Source organism: Osmia lignaria, chromosome 8 (genome assembly GCF_051020975.1).
Source record: "Osmia lignaria lignaria isolate PbOS001 chromosome 8, iyOsmLign1, whole genome shotgun sequence".
Taxonomy (NCBI): domain Eukaryota; kingdom Metazoa; phylum Arthropoda; class Insecta; order Hymenoptera; family Megachilidae; genus Osmia; species Osmia lignaria.
The window spans coordinates 13,185,540-13,208,199 of NC_135039.1; the positions used below are offsets into that span (position 1 = coordinate 13,185,540).

The following is a 22,660-nucleotide window of genomic DNA, read 5'->3' on the forward strand; positions in this document are numbered from 1 at the left end:
ACGTTAGCGGATACGCTACGATAAGTGATACCGATACATAAGGAAAATTAGCCGCGCCGCGTACTAAATGTCCGGCGTACTCCGTGAAAACTTTGCAATTTTAATATATTTCTATTGTAAGTATATTTGACACTGCGAACAAGAGAACACGACGACAACTATTCGATTAAACGTCGTACGTAGCGATAACGTCGTGCAAGAAGAAACCACACTTTATACATAACGTATATATATAAAATATATATATAAAACGTATACATATAAATATATACAGAAACGATGACTCCGTAGAGAGGACTCGGTGCTCGAGATAAGGAACCAACGATGGAAAAAGAACCAACGTTTCGATTCGATTCGATCCGTTTGCTTTCGGGGTTCGAAAGCTGTTTCGTTCGGGCCACGTAGCTCGTTTTATCCTCGATTCTTCCTCGCGTTGCGTTTCTCGTATCGACTGGGGGAACTTGACCGTACGAGGAGAACGAAAACCGGGGGGGAGGGTTGAAAAAGAACACAGAGGGTGCGCGAGATGGAACGAGTGGCTGTGAGAATCCTTCTATTGCCCGTGTGTATGTGCGAGTGCGTGTGCGATAGAGATGGAAAATATTTGGCAGAGAAAGGAGAGGGAGACAGAACGGAGCGCATCTTTAGTTGCACGATACTTTTCTTCCTTATTTTCTCTGATATTGTACACTCGAAATCAAATCAGGCTTCCTTAGAGAAAATGAGTATATAAGGATTCTGAAAATCCTGATTTTCATCATATTAATGTTAACAATAATTTAGAAAAAGAAATAATCTAATTTTTAATTATTATATATGACTGAAAAGCGAATATCAATTCAAATTTTCCCGCGTAGGCGTTCATACGCAAGAGGTGGGGGGTGACAGGCCCCTGTCGCTGCTGCCTCACGCTCCGCGCGGATGCCTACGTGGAAGCATGCTGCCAGGGGCACATTTTCCCCGAGGAAGCCTGTTTTCGATTTAACGAAACCGAGAGACGTGTTATCCGTGCTTTCACACGTTTACAGGTTTATTTCATAGTGCTACTTGAAACTACCAATCGGTAAACGAACGAATCATTAAAATTAACTAAACGAACGGATGAAATAAAGACGAGAATAATAAATCCCAACACTACTACTAATAATTAAAAAGGAAAATAAAAAAAAAAGAATAAAAAGGATTGTTATAAGTTGTAACTGTTGTTTTTGGTACGCGAAGATACTTAAACGAACCTATTGAAAAATTATGATCATCTTGCGTTCATTTTCGCAGCCTTTCCCTGGATCCTTTGATCGAAACAGCGAGCGACAGAGTACCGAGGCACAGAATAAGTAACCTCGCATTACGATTACCTCTGTGTATCTGCATGGCCGCACTACGGAGGATACTAACAAGAGCGAAAGTGTGAAAGTATGTAAGCGTGAAAGTGTGAGAGAGCGTAACGTTACGAAACAATTAATAGTAGCTACACTTTTGTCGTCGCTTAGCGTCTCTTGCCGCGTAGTACGTTTTAGGATCCTACCGATCGAGGTAAGATTTTCACGAGTCAGACCGGCCGATACAATATCGGCGATGGATCAGCGGAATCGAGAAGATTTGTTAAGCGATCGTAACGTAGAAGGAGTCTTCCCTCGCGCGGTCAGCAGCGAGTTTACGCGCACCGGCACGCGTGAACGTGAGATACAGGCGTGAATAGGGGATAATTAAGGGGGAATTAATCACAATCCGCAATCCTACTGTGCACTGTCGAAACGAAACATAAAATGATGTAGTGCGAATTAAGATTTTTTAAGCATTACGAACGATGTACTGACTTTTTTAACGACGTTTTATCACGTTACGGAGTACTATATATATATATATATATATACATACCGAAGAAATATAAACAAATATAAATAAATGAATATATATATACACACACACACACACACAGAGTACACATACATGATAACAGACCTGTACACCGTAAAACGTATTATAAACACACAAGTGTCAGCGAGCGAGTGTCTGAATCAGTTTGACGAATGATGCGCCAAAAAGCAAGAATGTAAATAATAAAGAACCATATATATACACACGATATATCGTTCACGAAGAAAACCTACATTCGACCGGGGAAAGCTGTTTCCCGTTCTCGTCGCCGAGAATGAAGGCGTTTTTCTCGCTCGACGAGACAGCAGCTGGGGTAGCAGCCCCCGTTTTTTCGGGAGGATGTTACACGCCAGAATGCGACGACTCCTACCCGCTCCATTGATCCCGATCGATGGGAGGAATAAGAGGGGAGAAGCGAGATAAAGGATCCACCCTCTTATTCCGTTCGTCGATCTTCGAGCAGACTCAACTAGGAATAAACACACACAGCAACTGTACCTACTATACGTAACTAAATAAATAAGTGAAATGAAAAAAAAAAAAAGAAAAAAGGGAACACTAGGTCGGGCTTTTCAATGCTTCTCGTTCATTGCTATCAGGACCGGATTAAGATTCCTGGGACCCGGGGTTGAGGCACCTTTAAGGGCCCCCCTTAGGAGAATAAAGTTTCTCGAGAAAAGGTGATGGTATAAAATAATTGCATAGGGGGCCTCGGGGCATTAGGACCCCTTAATTTTCCGCTTAATCCGGCGCTGCTTGCTATCACCGTTTTCCGTGAATTATTTTTCAACCGTTCAGAGGAATTGAACAGGATCGAAGAAACGCGGTCAGTGGTTTCATTGGATTGAAACGGTTCTTCTTCTTCTTTTTTTCTGTTGGCTTGGAACGCGAGTTTCAAAGGAAGATTGATATTTGGTTTGTATTGTTCGTTCTTATCTCTCCGGGAGCAATTTTCCCTCGCCTTTAATCACGTTGGATGAAGAAGAGATTAAGAAAACGGTCCGTGGCTCTCAGGTACGCGCAGTTACGATCTACTAAAAGTTGTTATTAAAAACCTCGCCGAGTTAACCGTCTGTCGGCGGGATGGTTCCGCTCGCTCTTCAGAAACTCGCGAGAAGGATATTTTTATCCGGTCTCCTTAGGCGGCCGTAAATACGGAAAGCAAAAGGTATAATCTCGCAACAGGCGAGTCGGGGGGTATTGATCCAAGCCGTTCTACGACAACGTCCTTCCTCTTTCATCGAGCACGTCATTTTCCGACTCTTTGCCTCACGACCGACGTGTTTTACGCTATTTTCGACTGTAACTTCCGTTTATTCGTTCGCGTCGGGTAAAAATAAAATTCGGGTACCCGGATACCCGAGCCTCGGGTCGGGTCCGGTCAGGCAGAGTAATGATCTAGGCGAGTTGGGTAATGATCCGGTGATCCGGATAATGATTAGTTCGGGTCGGGTAATAGTCAAGTCGGGTCGGGTAATGATCGGGTAGGGTCGGGTCGAGTCGAGTAATGGTCGGATCGAGTCGGATTGAATAATTTATTGGTCGAGTAAAGTCGAATAATATTCAAGTCGGGTCGGGTAATGATCGGGTACTAATTGGATCCGGTCGGGTAATGGTCGGGTCGGGTCGGGTAATGATCGGGTACTAATTGGGTCCGGTCGGGTCGGATCGAATAATTTATTGGTCGAGTAAAGTCGAATAATATTCAAGTCGGGTCTGGTACTAATTGGATCCGGTCGGGTAATGGTCGGGTCGGGTAATGATCGGGTACTAATTTTGTCCCGTCGGGTAATAGTCGGGCAGGACTTGCTGGACAAATTTTCCAAGTGTCACCCGAACCCAAAAAAATTTCCGACCCGACCCGGGACCCGGGTACCCGCTAATAACCAGCCGTCCCGGATACGGACACGATCCACGGTATGCCTGAAATGCGGTACGCGTGCATCCTCGAATCAGGGAAATGTGTTTTAATTACGGAACGATTTGGTGGAGTAGGAAGGAGCGGGATGCGAGCAAATTCCTCGCTTCTGACGTCACCGATGCACACACACACACACACTCGGGGCATCGATTATTCGATACACCTTTCGAGGGAAAATCCCGCCCTGCCCTGTTCATAAGAAGATCAAAGAAACAGAAAGCTCCAGGAAGGAAATAAACTATTCGCCGCTCGAATCCGCTTTGAAGCCGACCGCGTATTTGTTGCTCGCTAATTAACTACGTAACGAACTTTCTTCTGTCGCGCTTCTTACGCCACGGTCCGCCCCGTCGAATACTCGGGCCAGCGTCAACGTCGGTAATCGGAAATTATAACTCGAGCGTAAAATAGCATTTACGCGTCCCCCCTCCTCCCCCCCGTTCCCCGACTGACGTAGCTATTACCGCGACGGTAATTATAATGCGGCCAAGAGTAGCTGTAACACGTTGGCGTATCGATGCTGACGACGACGGTGACCCGAAAGGCTAAAGGTTCGATTTGATTGACACGCCGGCCACGCCGGGCGAAGAACCTTTTGACCTGACCCGCATATCCCGAGAAAACTTTCCTCCCCTTTGACTGGCGTCCGTGCAGCCGGCCAAGAGTTTCTTTTCCCTTTGTAAAACGAGAAACGAGAAACTTTTTCCTGCTCGTTCCAGCCGTGTCCCCTCTCGCGAATTGAATTTCACACACAACGGTCCGACAGCCTGAGTCGCCCGTTAGTGGCAGTAGTTCGAGCCGGCGACTGGTCAGACGCGGCGCGACGAAAACGTACCCGTTCCACTGACGCTCCCCGTTTCTTCCATTCTCGGAGTCTATTAAAACGCGCACGGTTCTTCCCTTTTTTCACAGACCCGTTGGAAAGTTTCGCGTCGTCGCGCCTTTTGCCCGCTCGATTTCGTTACTCGACGTCGGGAGGGAAGAAGGGTCAAAGGGTGCATTATCAATTTGCGGTCGTTTCGAAATACCATTGGCCCTGAACTCGGTCGAGAGGAAGCCTTTCGCTCGGGTACGGCTGTTTTTACCTCTGTGAAATGGCTTTATTACAGTCGCAAACACAACCCGCCCTTTAACTAAACTCGTCCGGCACGCGTTGGCAAATACGAATTTCCCGTTCGCAAACGAGGAATCTCGGTTTCGGTAAACTTTCTCTCGATTCCCGTCAACTCCGCGGCGACGCCGGTTTAATCGCGTTCCCTGTCGCCTAATCGTCGTCAATTTCATCCGGGGGCGCGAACGTTTTCACGCGTCCCGGGCGAGAGGGAAGGAAAAACAAGTCGGGATTCGGAAGTTGCTCTCCGCCGTCGTTTGTTTCCTCGCTTAATTCCCGAATCGCTGATAAATAAACAGCGTCGTGACAGCGACAAAGGGGGGTAACTCGAGACGTCAATATTTGTTTCTCCTTCGACATAGGGCGAGGAGAGGGAACACGGAAGGGCGAACGGGTAAGGTGGTAGAACGCAGACGTCGACGAGGCAAGGAGTCTTAATAATTTACGAGGGAAACCCGTCGACGATCTGATAATCCGACGTCAGTCATTTTCAGAAAACTTAGCCTCGAAGGTGTGTCCCTTCTATCTAGACTCGTCTCTCGAGAAAGCCGCCTCGGCCAGGCTGAAGAAGCGGCCCGGTTATCTCGTTGAATCGCGCACGTACACTAGTTTCGAGCAAATTGATTGCAGCCTAAGATTTTACCCGGCCGAAACGAGCCCCATTATCGTCCACGTGAAAGTGGCTGGATAAGGCTCAGCTACGGTCTCCTCTACACTTTTCCGCTTACACGAGAAACGCCGCGTCTGCCGACCGATCTCCTCCCCCCCCCCGTGGAATACGCTCGAATCCTATCAATATTTATTACGTGTACTCGGGATAATTCGAGTACGACTTAACCGTGCTCGGTCGCCGGCCTTTTTATCCGGCTTAATAAAACGACCGATCGCTGCGAACGTTTCTTGAATTTCCTTTCTAATTTTCTTCGGGGGCGACTTTAAGAAACGGGGACAAAGGTCGACGGGGGGAAGGGCGCGCGTGATATCCGATGCGGAACGATCGGAAGGAAAATTTGTGAAGGGAGGAGGGAAAAAAAGAGAGGAGGAATGAAAGTTAAAAATGACGAGTTCTCGAAATGGGAGACGGAAAAGCCGGGGTCCGCGCGACGAACCGTAAGGTCCGTTGAAACGTGGATCGAATTTGGCGCAGCTGGCTAATAATATCGTTTATTTTTACGCTGGGCTATTGATACGCAAAGCTTCCACCCTCCCCTCCCCCCACGTTCCTCCTCACCCTGTTTATTCGTCTGAAAAAAGTTAATCGTCGAAAGTTGTCGGTGAATTTCGCGTCGGTGCAGCGCGAGAGAACAAATAAAGGAAATGGCGCGGAACAGATGACAAAGTACCTGGAAGATTCGCTGGAAAGTTTCTGTGTTGGCAAGGAATAAGGAGAGAAGAAGGAAGACCGTTGCGAAATTACGCGCCTTTCGAAATAACCAGTGCAATGCCGCGATTTATCGCGTATGCCGGCACGCGTCGGGCATCTCTCCCTGGTCCGCGCGCGCCACCGGCCAGGCTTCCGAAGTCGGGCAAACGTTGCCCTTCGATAAGGGCGCTTTCGAGACGTGTTTATTAAATCGAGACCGAGTGTTTTTTTTATAGAATAGACGGGAAAATTGAAGACCGTTATCTACGTAAAATCGGAGGAAGAAATTTTTAAGCATCCGCACTGCGTCAGAAGATCGTTGACCGCGAAGATGCAACTAGGCTACTCGCGGTTTGCGAGCTCACCGCTTGCATCGGCACTCACCATCTCATAATTTATAATAACAGACGTGGAAACGTGTACGAGCCGGTGTTACCCAATGCGCAACACTGCGAATTGCTGCCGTGCCTCGGCGATGTTTCTTCACCGATTTACGGTTCATTAGTCAACGAGAAGCTTGAACGCGAACGCGTATCCCCTTCTGGTATACACACGTGTTGCTGCAAAATTAATTTCCTGCCTCGAAACGGTCGATCCGACGTCGGTACGTAAAATTGAAACCGCCCGAACGGGACGACGATGATAATCGGCGAGGCTGTATTCGTAAAGATCGACCCGGTGAAAATTTAATCAAACCCCGTTTCACCGTACAAGCGAATCGCACGATCAGGAGGGAGAGTGTTTCCCTGTTGCTATCTGCCCGAACTTTCCAACCCTTTACTGAACACTGCGAATTCTGGCTTCCCTCCTTTTCATAGGGATTTCATCTTCTGGGGGGAATAAGGGAATTTCATTCGGGTACCCGAAATTTTCCTTTCCATCCACCGAACTCCAACCGACTTGTAACTGACGATCCTTCCATAATATCGTATAAATACATAAACCAGTCATAATTCACCGATCGTCATTTCCTCCCGCGTCTATTAATCATCGCCTCCGCGTAAATGGAACGTGCCGATTCCGTCGCGATCTCTCGACCTTGCCGGGCTACTTGAAAAACTCCTATTTCCTTCGCAATCCCTGAATTCGATTCGCCAGCAGTTTCAAACAGGCCATCAGGCGAAATTGTCGCGTAACTTTTCACCAAGCAGCACCGTTTTCTCCTTCGCCTTTTGGTAATTAGTATGCATCCACCAAAGTCGCTGCTTTTTTCGACACGCGACTAGGAAAACGGCAGAATTGCCGCGTTTTAATCTGGCGGCCTTTCTGAAATGATAATTTGTCGGCAGGCCGGCCGGCCTCTCGTGCCGCTACCATTTTTCATCAAAGTCTCAGTTTTTGCAGCGTGTTCCGTTCGGGCTCTCGACCGAACAGAGGGTCGAACGAGGAAAAAAAAAAAAAAAAAAAAACGAGAAAATTATCATCGTGGTATCGCGGGATGACCAGTGGAAATCCGTGAGGAAACGGAGAGGCGCGATCGGGCGCGTTTAACAAGCATCGGTCTTCTTTACGATGCTCGAAGAGGACGAGGAAGAGATAAACGAGACGCGTACACCTGTCTGGCTAGACGTACCGCTTGCCTTCGTGTTTCCACGTTATTTGCCAGAGAACGAGGTACATGCTCGAGGCTACGGATCGCCAGGTATGCGGATCGCATTCGAGTCTCGTGAAAGAGTCATTCAGCCTCACCTACCTCCTCGTATTTAGATTGTCGCGACAGCTTATTCTTCGAACGATCCGAGCCGCGATACGGTTCGCATCGTCGACTATTTATATCATCCGAGTCAGGTCCGCCGAAACTCGACGGGAGAGAGGAAAAGTTGCGGAAACCGCGTAGACGAATAATAAATAGCTCGGTAAAATACGGGAGTAGCGGAGAATTACGAATCGCATCCACGGTAAATCCCTTCCCCGACGCAAGACTTTTATAAAACAGTAGCGAACGGGTAGAAAGTTTTGTTGAAAAATAGAGGTGGAAAAAGTCAAACTACGATTCGATAGGAAATTTAACGGGAGCGGATTTTTATGCTCGACTCGAGCTGCTTTTGTCGAGCCCGTTCCCTCGACGGGGAATATCCGAGCCAATTACCGTACGCATTTTCCGTGAAAATGTACCGAGACCTCGTTTCGCAAGTTTCGAGGGACGCGCGGACCAGGGAGAGATACCTCCGTCTCCAGTCGCCGCGGTAAGAAACCTTCTCGCGTCGCATCGAAAGTACTCGCAAACTAATATTTTAGATAATCGACCGATAGCGAAACGATACCAGCGAAATTGAGTACCTTAAAAAAAAAAGAAAAAAAAACCGCGTCGCGCGAAAGAAACAGGTGAGAAGCAACGAAATTTCGTTAGCTACGAGGCTGAATAGACACTCGATCTTCTATGACAGACGTGTGTGCGCTTGGTCTCTAAAAAAGCCTGAATAAACCGCTTCACCAAACGCTCGAGCAAAGACAGCATCCATCCATCGGATCTCGCGGTTAAAAACTTTTGTCCAACAAGGGAACGCGTTCTTTTTTCCGTTGAAAATCGATACATCGGTACTTGGGCCTTGCATCCTACGGGTTTCGAGGGCGACTCCACCGCGAGGATCCTTTTACCGAGTCGAGGTCGAGTCAAGAGCGAAGGGTGTAAAACTCGAGGTTCGAGGTAAGAGCCGTACGCCGAGAGGGCAGCGAGTGGGGCAACGTCCGGGCGTCGAGGTCCAGCGGAGTAGGCGGCAGGGATACAGGTGAACCGGTCGGCCAGTGGCCCATCTCTCGGATGACGGTGGTTCGTGGCAGGGGATGGAGAGAGAGAGAGAGAGAGAGGGTGTTCCGGTGCGTTCGGCTGGGGATTTCGCGTCTCTGTATCGGCGCCTGATCCGTGGCGAAGAAGGAACCGTGGCTGCCGGCGGCATCGGGACCGGCACCGGTACCGGCTCCGCCACCTCCGCGTCGTCGTCGCCCACCACCACTGCCAGCAGCACCACCGGCGTCGCCGCCACCGCGTTATTGATTTGACAGGAATGACGGGAAATGGCGCAGGAATCGATAAGAGGTGGTACCAAGCTGGTGGTGGCTCTGCGCGGGTGTACGGCGCGGGTGAACGAAACACGGGTGTAGATGCCAAGGGGTGGGATAGGAGGTTAGAGCGCGTAGAGGGGTTAGGCGGAATGAGCTGGCCAGGGGTGGGATGGCGTGGCGAGAGACGGGAAGGGGGGAGGGTGGTCGGAGAGGAGGCAGCAGAGAATATTTTCATACTCCAGACTCCCGGCGTAGGTAGAAGATGGCAGCCGAGGCGTGATTCGAGACCGGGACCTTCACTCTCTCTGGGCGCGCGCGAGTAGGGGGTATCCTTCGTCGTACCGGACCAGATCGCGGAAGTAGTGCGCTAGCGTGGTGCATTATCGCGTGTCGTCCAGTGTACCAAGAGATTCGCGATGTTCTAGGAGGACCGGTCGTTCCTTCTATACCGTCGGTGCCGGTTTGTCCTCCTATCGCCGCGAGCCTTCTTACTCTCTCTCTCTCTCTCTCTCTCTCTCTATCGCTCTCTGCACTCTCCTCGCTATCTCTCTTTCTGTCACCTACACACGTACACGTACATACACCTACACTCTCCTCTTTTCTCCTGCATCCCTTTTTCCTTCCGATACCCTCGGCCAGCATCCAGTTTTCTCTTCCTCGATCCTCGATTACGTTGCTTTCAGTTTATCTCCACGTTCAGTTTTCGTCACCTTTCTACAAACAGAACACACACCGACCGTGCTCCTCTGGTTCCTACCATCGCTTTAAATTCGCTCAGCTTCTTACGCTCCTACCCCACCGAAAACCGCGTAATCCAAGTCAGTCAGTCGTGTTACTGATGATCCGACCGGCGACCAGGTAGTATCGCTGATTATGCGCGACATGATCACCACCGCCATCGTAGTGTTTTACGAGCGTCATGTAAAATGGAATTAAACAATGTTGTTAAGACGTAAACATGTTTTGGCTACACTGTGGACTCTTTGTTCTCGTGATTGCCGTACCTGGATTTATTAGCAGCGCCGACAGCACGTCCAAGCGAGGTAACGCCTGCTTGCCTGCCTGCCTATTTGCTTGCCTGCCTGCCTGCCTATCCGTTTCTTTCGCTACTCGTTTCACCTCCTATTATTTTTATATATATCACCCGCTTGACTGTCTGTTAACAACCCACCACCGGTATGTGTCTTTTCATCTTTCTGCACCTAATTTCTGCGCGATCCAGCTCAGCCTCTCTCGCGCGAGACCGAACGTTCCCTATCGAAAGGATTTTCTCGAGGAAAGCTTAGTCAACCGACGTGGAACCTCGGTGTCCTGGGAACGCGGTCTTATCTCCTTGATTTATACCCTCTGGCACGCGATCCTGTAATTTCGTGCATCGTCGTTGCGTGCCCGTTTCAGCCGCCTCCCTCGCTTAGACCTCTCGTCTTTTCCCAGCTCGTTCTCGTAAATCCTCGCCTCTGTCCCGCGGTCGTTAATCGTTCCCCCCCGTGCTGGCATGGCGTGTTCCGGTTACACACGATTGCCTGTTGCAGACTCACCGACGATTTTCATTCCAACCGATTGTTATCCAATCCCCGAAGCGCGGCACCCTCTTCCGTACGTTCAGTTCGTCTTCCGGTCGTCGAGGGATTAAAAAGTAATCCCTTCATGCGATATGTTAAATAGATCCGTATGCTGAACGGACAGGGCGTAATACGCGGTCATTAGCGTACATTTCCGTCGCGTTCAATCGAAATGCTATCATTATTCGTAATCCGATCGTCCACCTTGCATGCCGGTTTCCCGTCAGTGTGCGTAAAACCGCGCGCACGAATCTATGTTTTGCACGGACGAAATTATTGCTCTGTTATCGCGTATCGATTTTCCCCGATGATGCATGGCCGCGGCGCGTTCACGCGAGATACCGAAGCGTGCACGCGCTTCCTCGCTCGTACGGGCATACCCGGTCGCGGTTTAAAGAATCGCGGTTCCGAGCTGATTTCGCGCCCAAAAAGTATTCACCGTGGAGGAAGATTTATGGACGGGAATCCGTGGCACGATTCATTTTTCCACGACGCGGGGCGTCGTTCCGCCGCGCTATTACCTGTAATTAAGTTTCCATCACCGGCTGGCCAGCCGTCATAAACGCGTCACGATACACCGATTCGTCGCTGTATTTGCTCCGGCTAGACTGAATCAAGATTCGATCGATTAATCGACGTGATTAATTACGCGTCTCACGGGATATTCGCTCCCGTCGAATCGCGATCCGACTACGCCAGCTTTTCCGAGGTGGAAGAGATTGGAAAATTTGGGAAACGTTATCCGAACGATCTATGAAATCGGATTCGTTTCGGTCGGCCTCGGCCGTTTTAATTAACGGAAGTTACTTTTCGACGAGCCGATCTTGAAATTTCGAATGGATTTCTCGAAATCTCGGTTACGCGGTGTCCTTTAAAATCAGCCAGCGTAAAATTTGCAATTAATTTCTCGTGGCGGTACCGGCCGAGGCGATCAAACGATCGACGCGATGTAAATTCGTTGCTCTCACCCTATGTTCCGAGCTGCCCCTCCTGGTCCGCGCCGTCCTCCCGGCCATCCCTTTCTCGTCGGTTTTCCTCGTTGCTCCCCGTCCGATGACGTTTCGTCCCGAAGTGGCGGGTTAAAAGATCCCTGCCACTCCCGTTTCCCGAGCCCGCCATATTCGTCACAGGTTTACGCCAGCGAGGAATGACGTCATCGAAGAACGAGATGGGTCACGAGTGCACTGACACGCATACCTACGTGCCGGGAGACCCCGATTTAAACGTATCAACGAAAACTCGAATTAAAATCGATCGTAGTATTTTAAAAGCGATCCGTTCGACGACCGTTCCCCTTCACCCTGTCCGCCTTATTTCTCGTTTCGCAAAGGAAAGGAAGAAAGAATGCCTTCTCTCTAATTAAATTGAAATTATGCGAGATTTCGCCGCGGAAGAAAAACTGCCGAGAGAAATCTCGATATTAATTTCCAGGGGCGATCAAAACCGGGGGAAAGGAAAAAAGTAACGAGCTCGAGACCCACTTTTCGAATTCCAATTAATTTCCGCGAGATATTAACAAGCGTTAGAAAAGCGAGCGAGATCAGCCGGGGGGGAACAAAAGGTTTAACCTTCTATCCTTATCGACTACTAATCTCAAGTCTAAACGCTGAGGATTCACGGGTACCCGAAAATTCGGCTCGGGAATTTCGAAAATTTCTTCGGGTAATAACGGGTGCCCGAAAATCTGAATAAGGATTTTACCGAGTTCGAGGAAGACCTTAAAAATTTATTCGGGTACCCGAGCCTCGGGTCGGGTAATAACGGGTACCCGAAAATCCGAATAAGGATTTTACCGAGTTCGAGGAAGACCTTAAAAATTTATTCGGGTACCCGAGCCTCGGGTCGGGTAATAACGGGTACCCGAAAATCCGAATAAGGATTTAACCGAGTTCGAGGAAGACCTAAAAAATTTATCCGGGTACCCGAGCCTCGGGTCGGGTAATAACGGGTACCCGAAAATTCCGGTCGGATATTCGAATACTCGAGAATTTATCTCGCGAACTTTTTCGGATTCCAGCGACACCTCAAAAGTTTCTCCAATATATAAATCTACCCGACCCGAATTCCCGGGCACCCACGCACCCCCGCATCATCGAAAGGTCTAACAGAAATTTATTCGAGGATGCCGGGAAACGACGCCGACGCGACGCGACTCGACGCGTCGTAGGAAATTGTTCGTGAAAGAAATACGAAAAAATTACCCGGGGAGCTGGTTCGCGTTCTAATCGGGAAACGAGCCGGAGACAGGAAGGGGCGGTTATGGGACACGCGTCGGGCAAAGTTATTCGGGCAACGCGATAAAGCAGCCAGTAAAGCAGAGATTGTTTCGGCGAAGGGCAAAAAGGAGACGTAGGGAAGAGGTCGGGTCGTAGAGTGAGGAGAATATGAATAGCGGGTATAATTTGAAGTAGTCCCGAACCCTTGCCTTGCCACGTCCTTGGCACCCTCCGAGAACGTTGCTCGCGGTACGGCCACAACACGTAGGGTTGGGGCAACGGCAATTTCAGTGGAACGCAACGGAGCGGCAGTTGTGCAACGCCACACTTACCTAATACGTGCAATTCACGGTGCGGCGTAATGCTGGAATAAAACCGGGACAAAGCTCAGTTTTAAAGCCTTCTTTCCTGATAGCGGGCCGAATCTTCTGAACCGTTGCGAATATTTCTTTATCGGCTTCTTTATCGCTCCACCCTTCCGAGGGAAAAATAAATATTCCCTTCGTAGGAAAAATAAAATTCCCTTCGGAAAACACGAGGGACACCGATTCCTCAATCGAGGAACGCGGTTTCCTCTAATCTCCGGACGTAAAAAATCCACCGCGAAATCAATCAATCCGCGTGGGCGCAATTAATCAACTCCTGCCCCTCCGCGTCGACGAAATGATGCCTGGTAGAAGAGTTTTCAGCGTTCTTGTCTCGAGCAAGATCCGCGAGATTGAAATGGCAGAGCGCCAGTTCTAATTTATTGGCCTTGTAGGTACTTTTAATACATGAACTTTTGGCCGATTTTTGGCCCGGAAAAAGGGGGACGAAGGGTCTCGTCTCTGTCGTGAACACGCGAGCGACCGTTCGATCGGAGCAACGTTACGCATCCGATCGAGATAACGAACGATTCGCGTTATTCTGCCAGATCTTCGAAGGTAATCGAGCCACTCCGTCGTTGTTATTAATAATTCCGTTGCTAGAACGAGGCAGCTGGGCTCAATTCGTTTCGCGGCATCGATAAAACCGCGATGCGGCCGGTTTATCGCGACGTTTGATCGCGAAACGAACGTGCAATTTTCTATGCATTCGCTTCGCCGCCAGTCGGAGAACCGCGGACAGCCCCTGGCATGATTCGCGAATCTATAAAAGAAGCAATTACACGATCCTGGGAAATCGTAAATTCAAATCGCGCTCGTGCGATGCATCTTGGCGACGGTGGAAATAAACGGTCCGTTGTTAATTTACATTAGGAGGGTGATGGTAATTAACGCTGAGACAAGGTTTCGGTATTCAGGGAAGGAACAAGTTTATCGCGAAAGAAACGAGCCTCCGCGATATATCGGTTAATGGAACGGTGCCTTCGGGGAAGCTCGATATTATCGTCGCTTCGACCCCGTTAGATTTATTTCCACGCGTCGCCCCTTTCGAGCAGAATAAGCACATTTACCCTTCGCGAACAGGCTGGATTTCAGAATTCACCCTTCTGTCCTCCCCCACCTTTCTCTATCTTACCCTCAGACTTCTAATCGCGCAAATAACCCGCGTACCCTCTTCGGGCTGGCCCGTCGCAAGCTACCGATCCTCGTTCCCGTTTCTCCTTCGCTTCCGATCCTTTCCCTTCCTTCCCAGCTGATACTCAAACCGAGTCTCCCGAATCGATACCGAACAAAAACTAACCCCCATTTTCGATCGATTCGACCAGAATTTTCCCGGAACCGAGTTCACCCCTCCCTCTGTATTCCTGCGCCGTCTTTGACGATGAATTTTCTGAAAGAATAAAGGAAAAAAAAGGGAAGGGTCCACGGTCTCGTTAGCTCGAATTTCAGGCGCGTCGACGCGGTTCCATCCTGCAGGATTCCCCGGAGTATTCGATGATCGATTCCGAAACTGTTCGCCGGCTTCCGCCTCGATGGCCCTGGAATATTTCAAGTGGCCATTGCGTACGATCGATCGGCCAATTAACGGATCGAATTTTACCGGACGCTGCAGCGAACGCGGCTAATTAACGCGTTCCACTTCGTTCGTTCGTCCACTATACGTATTTCTTCCTCGAATACGATTCCACGCAGGAATTACGATCTTGGGTCATGGGTGATCGCGTGTCTTATCGGTGTCTTATCGGTTAGGGGGTGAATAATTAAGAGAAAGAATGGTGTAATCGAGTTTGTTTTAAAGAACCTACGTCCGTAAGTGTTCAGGGTTGTCCGAGGGGAAATATCTGGCGACGGTGGCGAAATATTCGTTATGATACGCCTTACGTGTTTGCGCGTGTTGCGACGAACGAGGGAAAACGCAATATCGAGTTAGCGCATGCCAGCGGACTCGCAGCAAATGGAAACGAACGGGGGATCAAAGGGAAAAGAGTTATTGCAACGCAGAGCGGAAAGCCAGCGTTTAAAGCCGCGTCGAGCACGCCATTTCATGAACGGATACTTTCGATTCCAGACATATTTTTCTTTTCTTTTTACGAGGATCAGACGCGTACGCTCGTTTAGAATCGTTAGAGAACGCTTTTCTTGCGTGATATACTTTGGGGGGCTGAAGGAATTCCTTGGAACGCGTTCCTTCCCTGCCTGCGTGAACGAAACGAATTCAATGAACAGTTTTGCTTTTCTTTCAGAACCCTTCGAGCAAGGTGTTCTTCCTTGGGATTTCTATTACGGGGATTAATTACCCTTTCAGCCGTTCAAAGGGTCAGTCGCTCAAATCTAATTCCCCCCCGGTACGGTGAAAAGAAACTTCCTGGCTGATTAGAAATAGATTCACTGAAGAAACACAGTAATTGTAAAATTAAACTCTCGCTATATCGCCGTTTATGGTTTGGAAAATTCTTAAAATTGGCAATATATAAAGAGGCTTGATTGTTGAAATCCTAAGAGGTATATTAAAATCCTTGTAAAGTGGAAATCGTTGAATCGGCGATATAGCGAGAGTGTACTGAGTTATGGGAGAACGTTTCAGTAGACTGTACACGCGAGAGACGCGAGAAAATGAAAGGAAAGAAATTCGCGAGAACACGTTGGTAAAGTTTCCGTCGAGTAGCCGGCCCCCGGCTCGATTGGCGTCAAATAATTACTTTAAAAGTTGGAAAGGGGACAAGAAGAGAGGTACCGGGCGCACATGCTCGAGCATTTAATGAGCTTCAAGATTTCTCAAAGAGGCCACGGCTAAAGTTCCTTCGATCTGTCCTATAAAATTAATGAGTTTGCGCCGGCTAACGAGGTAACGCACTCGTTTGTAATTGAACGTCGTATCGAAGATGCGCGTCGTTAAGGATATCGAGACTGCGGCTGAAGCACGTACGAGCAACCGAGCACCAGTCAAAGGAACGAGTCGATTTGCCTTCAATTATCCACGGACCATGGATCCATTGCTTTGAAAAACGTCCATACATCCACCTGTGTGTCTGCGAAATCCGTATTCGCATACGTAAGATTCTTTCCGTCTACTTAGGGATGTACGGGTACCCGGGTATCGGGTCGAATAGGGTAATGACGGGGTCGAATCGAGTAATGATACGGTTGGACGGAGTAATGATCGAGTCGGTTCGGTAATGACGGGTACCCGGGTATTGGGCCGAGTCGGGTAATGACGGGTACCCGGGTATCGGGTCGAGTCGGGTAATGAGGGGGTCGAGTTGAATAATGATAGGGTTGGACGGAGTAATGATCGAGTCGGATCGGGTAATGACGGGTACTCGGGTATCGAGTCGGGTAATGACGGGTACCCGGGTATCGGGTCGAGTCGAGTAAAGGGTTGGACGGAGTAATAATCGAGTCGGATAATGACGGGTACCCGGGTATCGGGCCGAGTCGGGTAATGACGGGTACCCGGGTATCGGGCCGAGTCGGGTCAGGTAGTGACTAGGTTAGGTCGAGTAATGACGGGTACCCGGGCATCGTGTCGGATTGAGTAATAATTGCGAAACGGGTAAATCAATACCCGTAATTTCGGGTACCCGCACGCCCTTCTCTTAAAATTAAAGACAGAAGAAGAAAAGTCTAACGACAGAACAGATCGAGTCGAGATGGCGGAGGCTCATCGAAACGCGTGCCACGATCTTTCCTTTTATTCCCTACCGAGCTTACGTCCGCGTAATCGTCGCAATTCTCCCTCTGCCTCAGTTCCGGGGGTGGAAGGAGATTAATGTTTATTCTGTTTAAAGCTTGCGTTACCGTTGAAATTATTCTTCGAATTGCGCGAAACAAAAGAAAAAAATCCCGGGGGCCGGCTAAGGCGGCTTAAACGTGATGGACGGATCAGAGGATTAAGGGATTAAATTAAGTTTCCCGGTTGGAAACTTTAGCGAGATAAAAGAACGGAGGAAATCGAATTCGTAGCAGACGCACTCCTAACTCGCTCATTTTTTTTCTCTCTCTCCCCTTCGCTCTTCGGGAGGGATGGGACGAATATTAGAAAGCAATTCGGAAATAATTTTCCTTCGAGGATAGGCTTGTAACCCTCGTGATAGACGTGCGGGAAACGAGGCGACGTAAATTGCGGAGGAAGTTTCGTGTTCGCAACTATCGATAACGGTTGTTCGAGCAATGGAAGATCCGTGTCACGAGGAGGCCTCTTTCCGGGACACTGTTCTCCCCGTATCGTTTAGCCGGCCATGTAAACACCTTCGTGTCAAAGGGGGATGGCAAATCGTTCTCCCTCCACTAAAAACGAGCGAAAAAAGGGTTACAATGAGGAAAGAAAGATCGGTTTCCTTAGAACGAGGCTCCCTCGTTAAATAACAATTAAATCGGATACCCGACGGGGTGAAAAGTTCTGTTAAAAGAAGAATAATAGAGTCGAAAGGGATGGAATAATGTTTTCGAAATACTCGAATGATTTTTGAGCGAATGCCAACCGAGTTAAGCGATGGGATGGAAGCCAATAAATACTCCGCTTCCCTTCGTGTTCCATCCACGTCGGGAAAGGAATTTCAGCGAACAAAAGCTGCCCACGTTTCCCACCCCCACCCTTGGTCTTTGTAGAAACATTTTCAATTTCGTTATTTCTCATCCCTTTTCTTTCCCTTTCGACACAGAAACTTGTCCAGAGCGCAGAGACTAATAACATTGATCATTAGCAGCTCGACCAATCTTTTTCTACGGAATCAAAGGAAGTTTCCTCGCGGGGATGGAAAAACTTTCGAAGAATACTAACGACCTTTATCGAAAAATCGCATTACCAGCCATCGTTCTATTTAACGTTCCTTTTTTTTTTTTTTTTTTTTTTTTATAAACGAGCCACGGCGAAATGCAAAGTATCGAGCGCGATTGTACGCTTTAAGGAAAGTTCGCCGCGCAACAGCTTCCATCTTTCTTCCCTGCCCCACGGATCGACCCCTTGCAGTTACCCGTTCGCGTTTGCGTTGCATAAGAGAAAAGGAGGGTGGAATTAAACGAAATTGGAAAGTTGAATCCTGGGATCGTTGAAGGAGACCACGAAGCTGAAAGGAAGAAGAGGACGTCGGTTCGCGAAGAGGAATCGGATGAGAGGAAACAGAAAAAGCATGGTATTTGTTTTAGAATTCTTACGCTTTACAGATGTTCGAAGTGGCAAAGCGTTTGAAATCTGAAACGAATGCGCATAAACCTTCGTCTGTCGAAGCTGGCCAGGATTCCAGGAGCTGGACACGAGTTACGCGCTGCGCTCGAAGGGAAAAGCGAGCTGTTCGAGCGTGATTAATCGTCTGTCCCCTAAGGATTACCCAAGGGTAGTTGCGTCAACCTAACGTTGCTTTTCACCTCGGCATACGCTACGTCCCTGTTTTCGCTGCGATAAATATTCCATCGGAATACAGGTATCCGAGAGATATTCGAAGCTCGAATTGAATTCGAGTTTGTTCGCCGTCGGGAGACATTTTCCTCTGCGCCTTCGTAGCGATCCTACTTGAAAATAGATTAGGAAAGAAGGAAAGCTCGAACTGGGGCTTCCCCTTTCGATGTGGAAACGCAATTGACGTCTGAAGCGTCTCGTTCCGTCGCGTGGATGAATTTTTAACGACCTTGTTTCCTCCTCCGCCTCGCCTGTTTATTTCCCTATCAATGTTTACGAGTTTCGCACTCGTTTCTTCTTGGAAACCGAAGGATTTTTGTACGGGTGTGCGAGAAACAGAAAATATTGCATCGGGTCGGGTAATTCTCGGGTAGTACCGGGTAGGGTCGGGTAGGACAGGGTAAGAAATTATTCGCTTCGGGTAGAGTCGGGTAAAAATTGTTCCCGTCGGGTAGGGTCGGGTAGGAATTGTTTCCGTCGGGTAGGGTCGGGTAGGAATTGTTCCCGTCGCGTAGGAATCGGGTAGAGTCGAATTCTCGGAAGCATAGTAAAAACTATGAATACCCGATGCTCGGGCCGGGTAGGAATTGTTCCCGTCGGGTAGGGTCGGGTAGGAATTGTTCCCGTCGGGTAGGGTCGGGTAGGAATTGTTTCCGTCGCGTAGGAATCGGGTAGAGTCGAATTCTCGAAAGCATAGTAAAAACTATGAATACCCGATGCTCGGGCCGGGTAGGAATTGTTCCCGTCGGGTAGGGTCGGGTAGGAATTGTTCCCGTCGGGTAGGGTCGGGTAGGAATTGTTTCCGTCGCGTAGGAATCGGGTAGAGTCGAATTCTCGAAAGCATAGTAAAAACTATGAATACCCGATGCTCGGGCCGGGTAGGAATTCTTCGCGTCGGGTAGAAATTGTTCCCGTCGGGTAGGGTCGGGTAGGAATCGTTCCCGTCGGGTAGAAATCAAATCTAATCGACGTACGAGAACCCGAAACCTCCGGGTACCCGATACCCGGGTCGGGTCGGGTACCCGAAATTTTCAAACTCCCCGAAATTTCTAAATTTTCAATAAAGAACTGAAGCCTGCGAGTCCTATAGGGTGTGACGAAAAACGCTACACACCTTGGAAAATATACAACGCAATTACCGCGAGCAGCAGGGCGTCAAGCAGCGGCGTAAATTTTTCACGAATCGTTCTTTTTTCTCTCCTTGCTTCTTCCTGAGCTAGCAAAGGCCGTGAAGCTTTGTTAGGACGTTCCAAGGGTAAATCCCAGGTCGTTTGCCGTTCCATTACCGTTTCGCGGACAGTGGAGCCCTACTTTTGCACGGACCGAGGCTCGGCTGACTGCATACTAGATCATCCACGGCACATGCCCTATTCACGACTTGCTTACAGAGCCGTGACAGTCGTAAGTGATCTTGTTAACTAATTTCCACGAGATCCTGCGACACGTTTTTCTTTCTCTCTTTTATTCTTTACCTCATCCCCCCAAAGCCAGCTGCTCCATTCTCCCCTGGTCCTTTGCTTTTTACACCAGGATCCCCTCGGTCCAAAGTTAATCGGTGCCTCTATCTCTGATTCTTTCGAATCGCGGATATTCCATATGCGTGGAAAATAAATAGTCGGAGGGTAAACTGTAGGAACAGCTCGAAAATGGGAAAAAGTATCCTCCCCCTCGCGTCCCACCTCGTCGCCCCCTACCCTGATTGTATATTTATTCGATTCCGCGCTGCCTCCAGTCGACGTCGCTCCAGCGATTCTCGAATCAACGCCGTTCGCCAGCAGTTTACCCTGTTTAACGGTTCCATAGTTCGAAGAAGGTTAGTACTACTCGTCGGGAAAGCAATTCCTTGGTGAAATACGAAACACGGTGGGTGGCGGGGAATAAATTGACAAGGGTTGTATATCCGTTTGGTACTGTACGCGTCGCGTTTCGTTCGACTCGGCAGCTTTTCCGAACGCCTTAAACTTAACTGCCCTTGCCTCGAGACCTCTTAACTTTATTAGCCGCGAGAAAGCGTCGGCTGTCGATTCCTAGCCGGCTAGAAACTCCTTCACGGTTATTGATTTCCCTCGCGGCCGCGAAAATCGTGGAACGGCGCAATCCAGCCGGGCCGGGGCGGGGGCGGAGGGGGGGGGGGGGGGGGGGGGATGCATAAATTTTCCAGGGGTGGAAACGAAACGCGTAAAGACCGCTTCATTTACCGGGGAATGTTGAACGACAAAACATTGGCTCTCGCTGCATGTTACCCCGAACGCAACGTTAAAAACTTTTACCCTTTAAATCTCCGGGCAACGAGTAAAGTATTTACTCGCGTAACGAGTTGCGGACGGGCAACGCTTTTTCCACCGGTTCTGATTGTAAATCACGGTGAAAAAAAAAAAAAAAAAGAAAAAGAAAAGACAAAGTAAATAATCTTCTCGGAAGAAAATGAAACCGTTCGACTGCACGGAATTTTTACATCGAGTAGAATACAATGCGTTCCCGTCGCGCGAAAAAATCTCTTGTTTGCCCTGCTGGGACACGGAGGGTTGTTTCGTTTCCATCCGTACGAAAACCGATCTGGCTCGGAGTCTTGGACGCGATCGACAGCGTGTCAACAAGATGCTCGACGTAAGAATGTAGCCGGATCCCTTCCAGGTTTCTGGCGACAAAGACCCTCCTCTGTTCGATACATTCGACGTCCCGGTGACACCTTTCGTCGAAATCTCTTTCATCCATCCTGTTCGCATTTTCACCACCACTAGAAGAACGGGTATTAGTTTTCACCGCGTCTCTTCTTTTTCTTTTTTTTGTCCCCACGACAACCTGACCGTAGGGTGGGCACGGAAGGGGTGGACGGTCCGTCGGAACGACGTAAGCCGGCGCTTATCGCGAGCATAAAAATACACGGTGCAACGGAGATAATTGATAATTCTTTTCACGGTGTCTCGTCTTTCGCAGAATAGCGCTGCGGCTTGGAAAAAAAGGGCCAGGCCAAGTTACACGAGCTAGCAGCACGTCAGCGTCGGTGTTATCTAGAATGTAGAGGGTAGAGAAGAGTAGTCTTTCATTTGGTCGGACGGCTGCAGGCCGATATGTTCACGCAGCCGGTCTCATCAAGCGTATCAGTCCGAGGGAGAGAGGGAAGGTGCAGAGCAACGGTGAACAAAACGTTCCTTCCTTCTCTTTTTTTTTTTTTTTTTTTTTTTTTTTGCAAAAATCAGAGCCAGGCCAATAGCGTGGGCGTAATTTCGTCGAGAGAAAAGCGACGCAGCGACAGCGTATGGGGAAACAAAGGGAGCATTGATCTACGAGGACGGTCAATTAGGAGAACGTTGGGGAGCTTGGTTAAGAATCCGACGTCATACGTGTTCCACTCGTTGCATGTATCTCCCTTCTGTTAACCTTCCTCTCTTTTTCTTTGCTGTTTCTCCATTAAAGAAAGATGAAATATCGACTACGAGCGGATCCAATAATTACAAACGGCGCGGCGGCCAGGCCGACCGGTGCACGCGGGCACAATTCCGCGAGGGTTGATTAAAAAGAACCCGCCAACGGTGTGTAACCTTAGTACTTGCTACAAGAATACTTCTCCCGTTTCACGGTGAAATGAATGGCTCGGTTCGAAAATATTCCTCGAATTTCGTTGTTTGAAGATCGACGAGCCGGTTCAAAATTGCACGTCACTATGCTATTCGATTTTTTGTACAAACCGATGATAGGAAATGGAGGATTCATGGATTAAGCGAAGGATTTAAGAAACTGAAGATGATTTCAATGGTGAGAAATAAGGGTCGGCGGGTACCCGGGTCTCGGGTCGGGTAATGATCGGGTCGAGGCGAGTTGGGTAATGATTGTATCAGGTCGAGTCGG

General features: G+C 48.9%; 1 protein-coding gene across 4 annotated transcripts in view; it reads left to right on the forward strand.

Moving 5' to 3' along the window:
- The first annotated feature begins 9,503 nt into the window (after positions 1-9,503).
- mmd (disintegrin and metalloproteinase domain-containing protein mind-meld) overlaps positions 9,504-22,660 on the forward strand; it is a 48,160-nt gene continuing 35,003 nt past the window's right edge. For all 4 annotated transcript variants that reach the window (XM_034329582.2, XM_034329583.2, XM_034329585.2 and 1 more), the window contains exon 1: positions 9,504-10,316. In XM_034329582.2, coding sequence (XP_034185473.1) covers positions 10,232-10,316 — 85 coding nt within the window. In that variant the 5' untranslated portion in view covers positions 9,504-10,231. The remainder of the gene's footprint in view (positions 10,317-22,660) is intronic.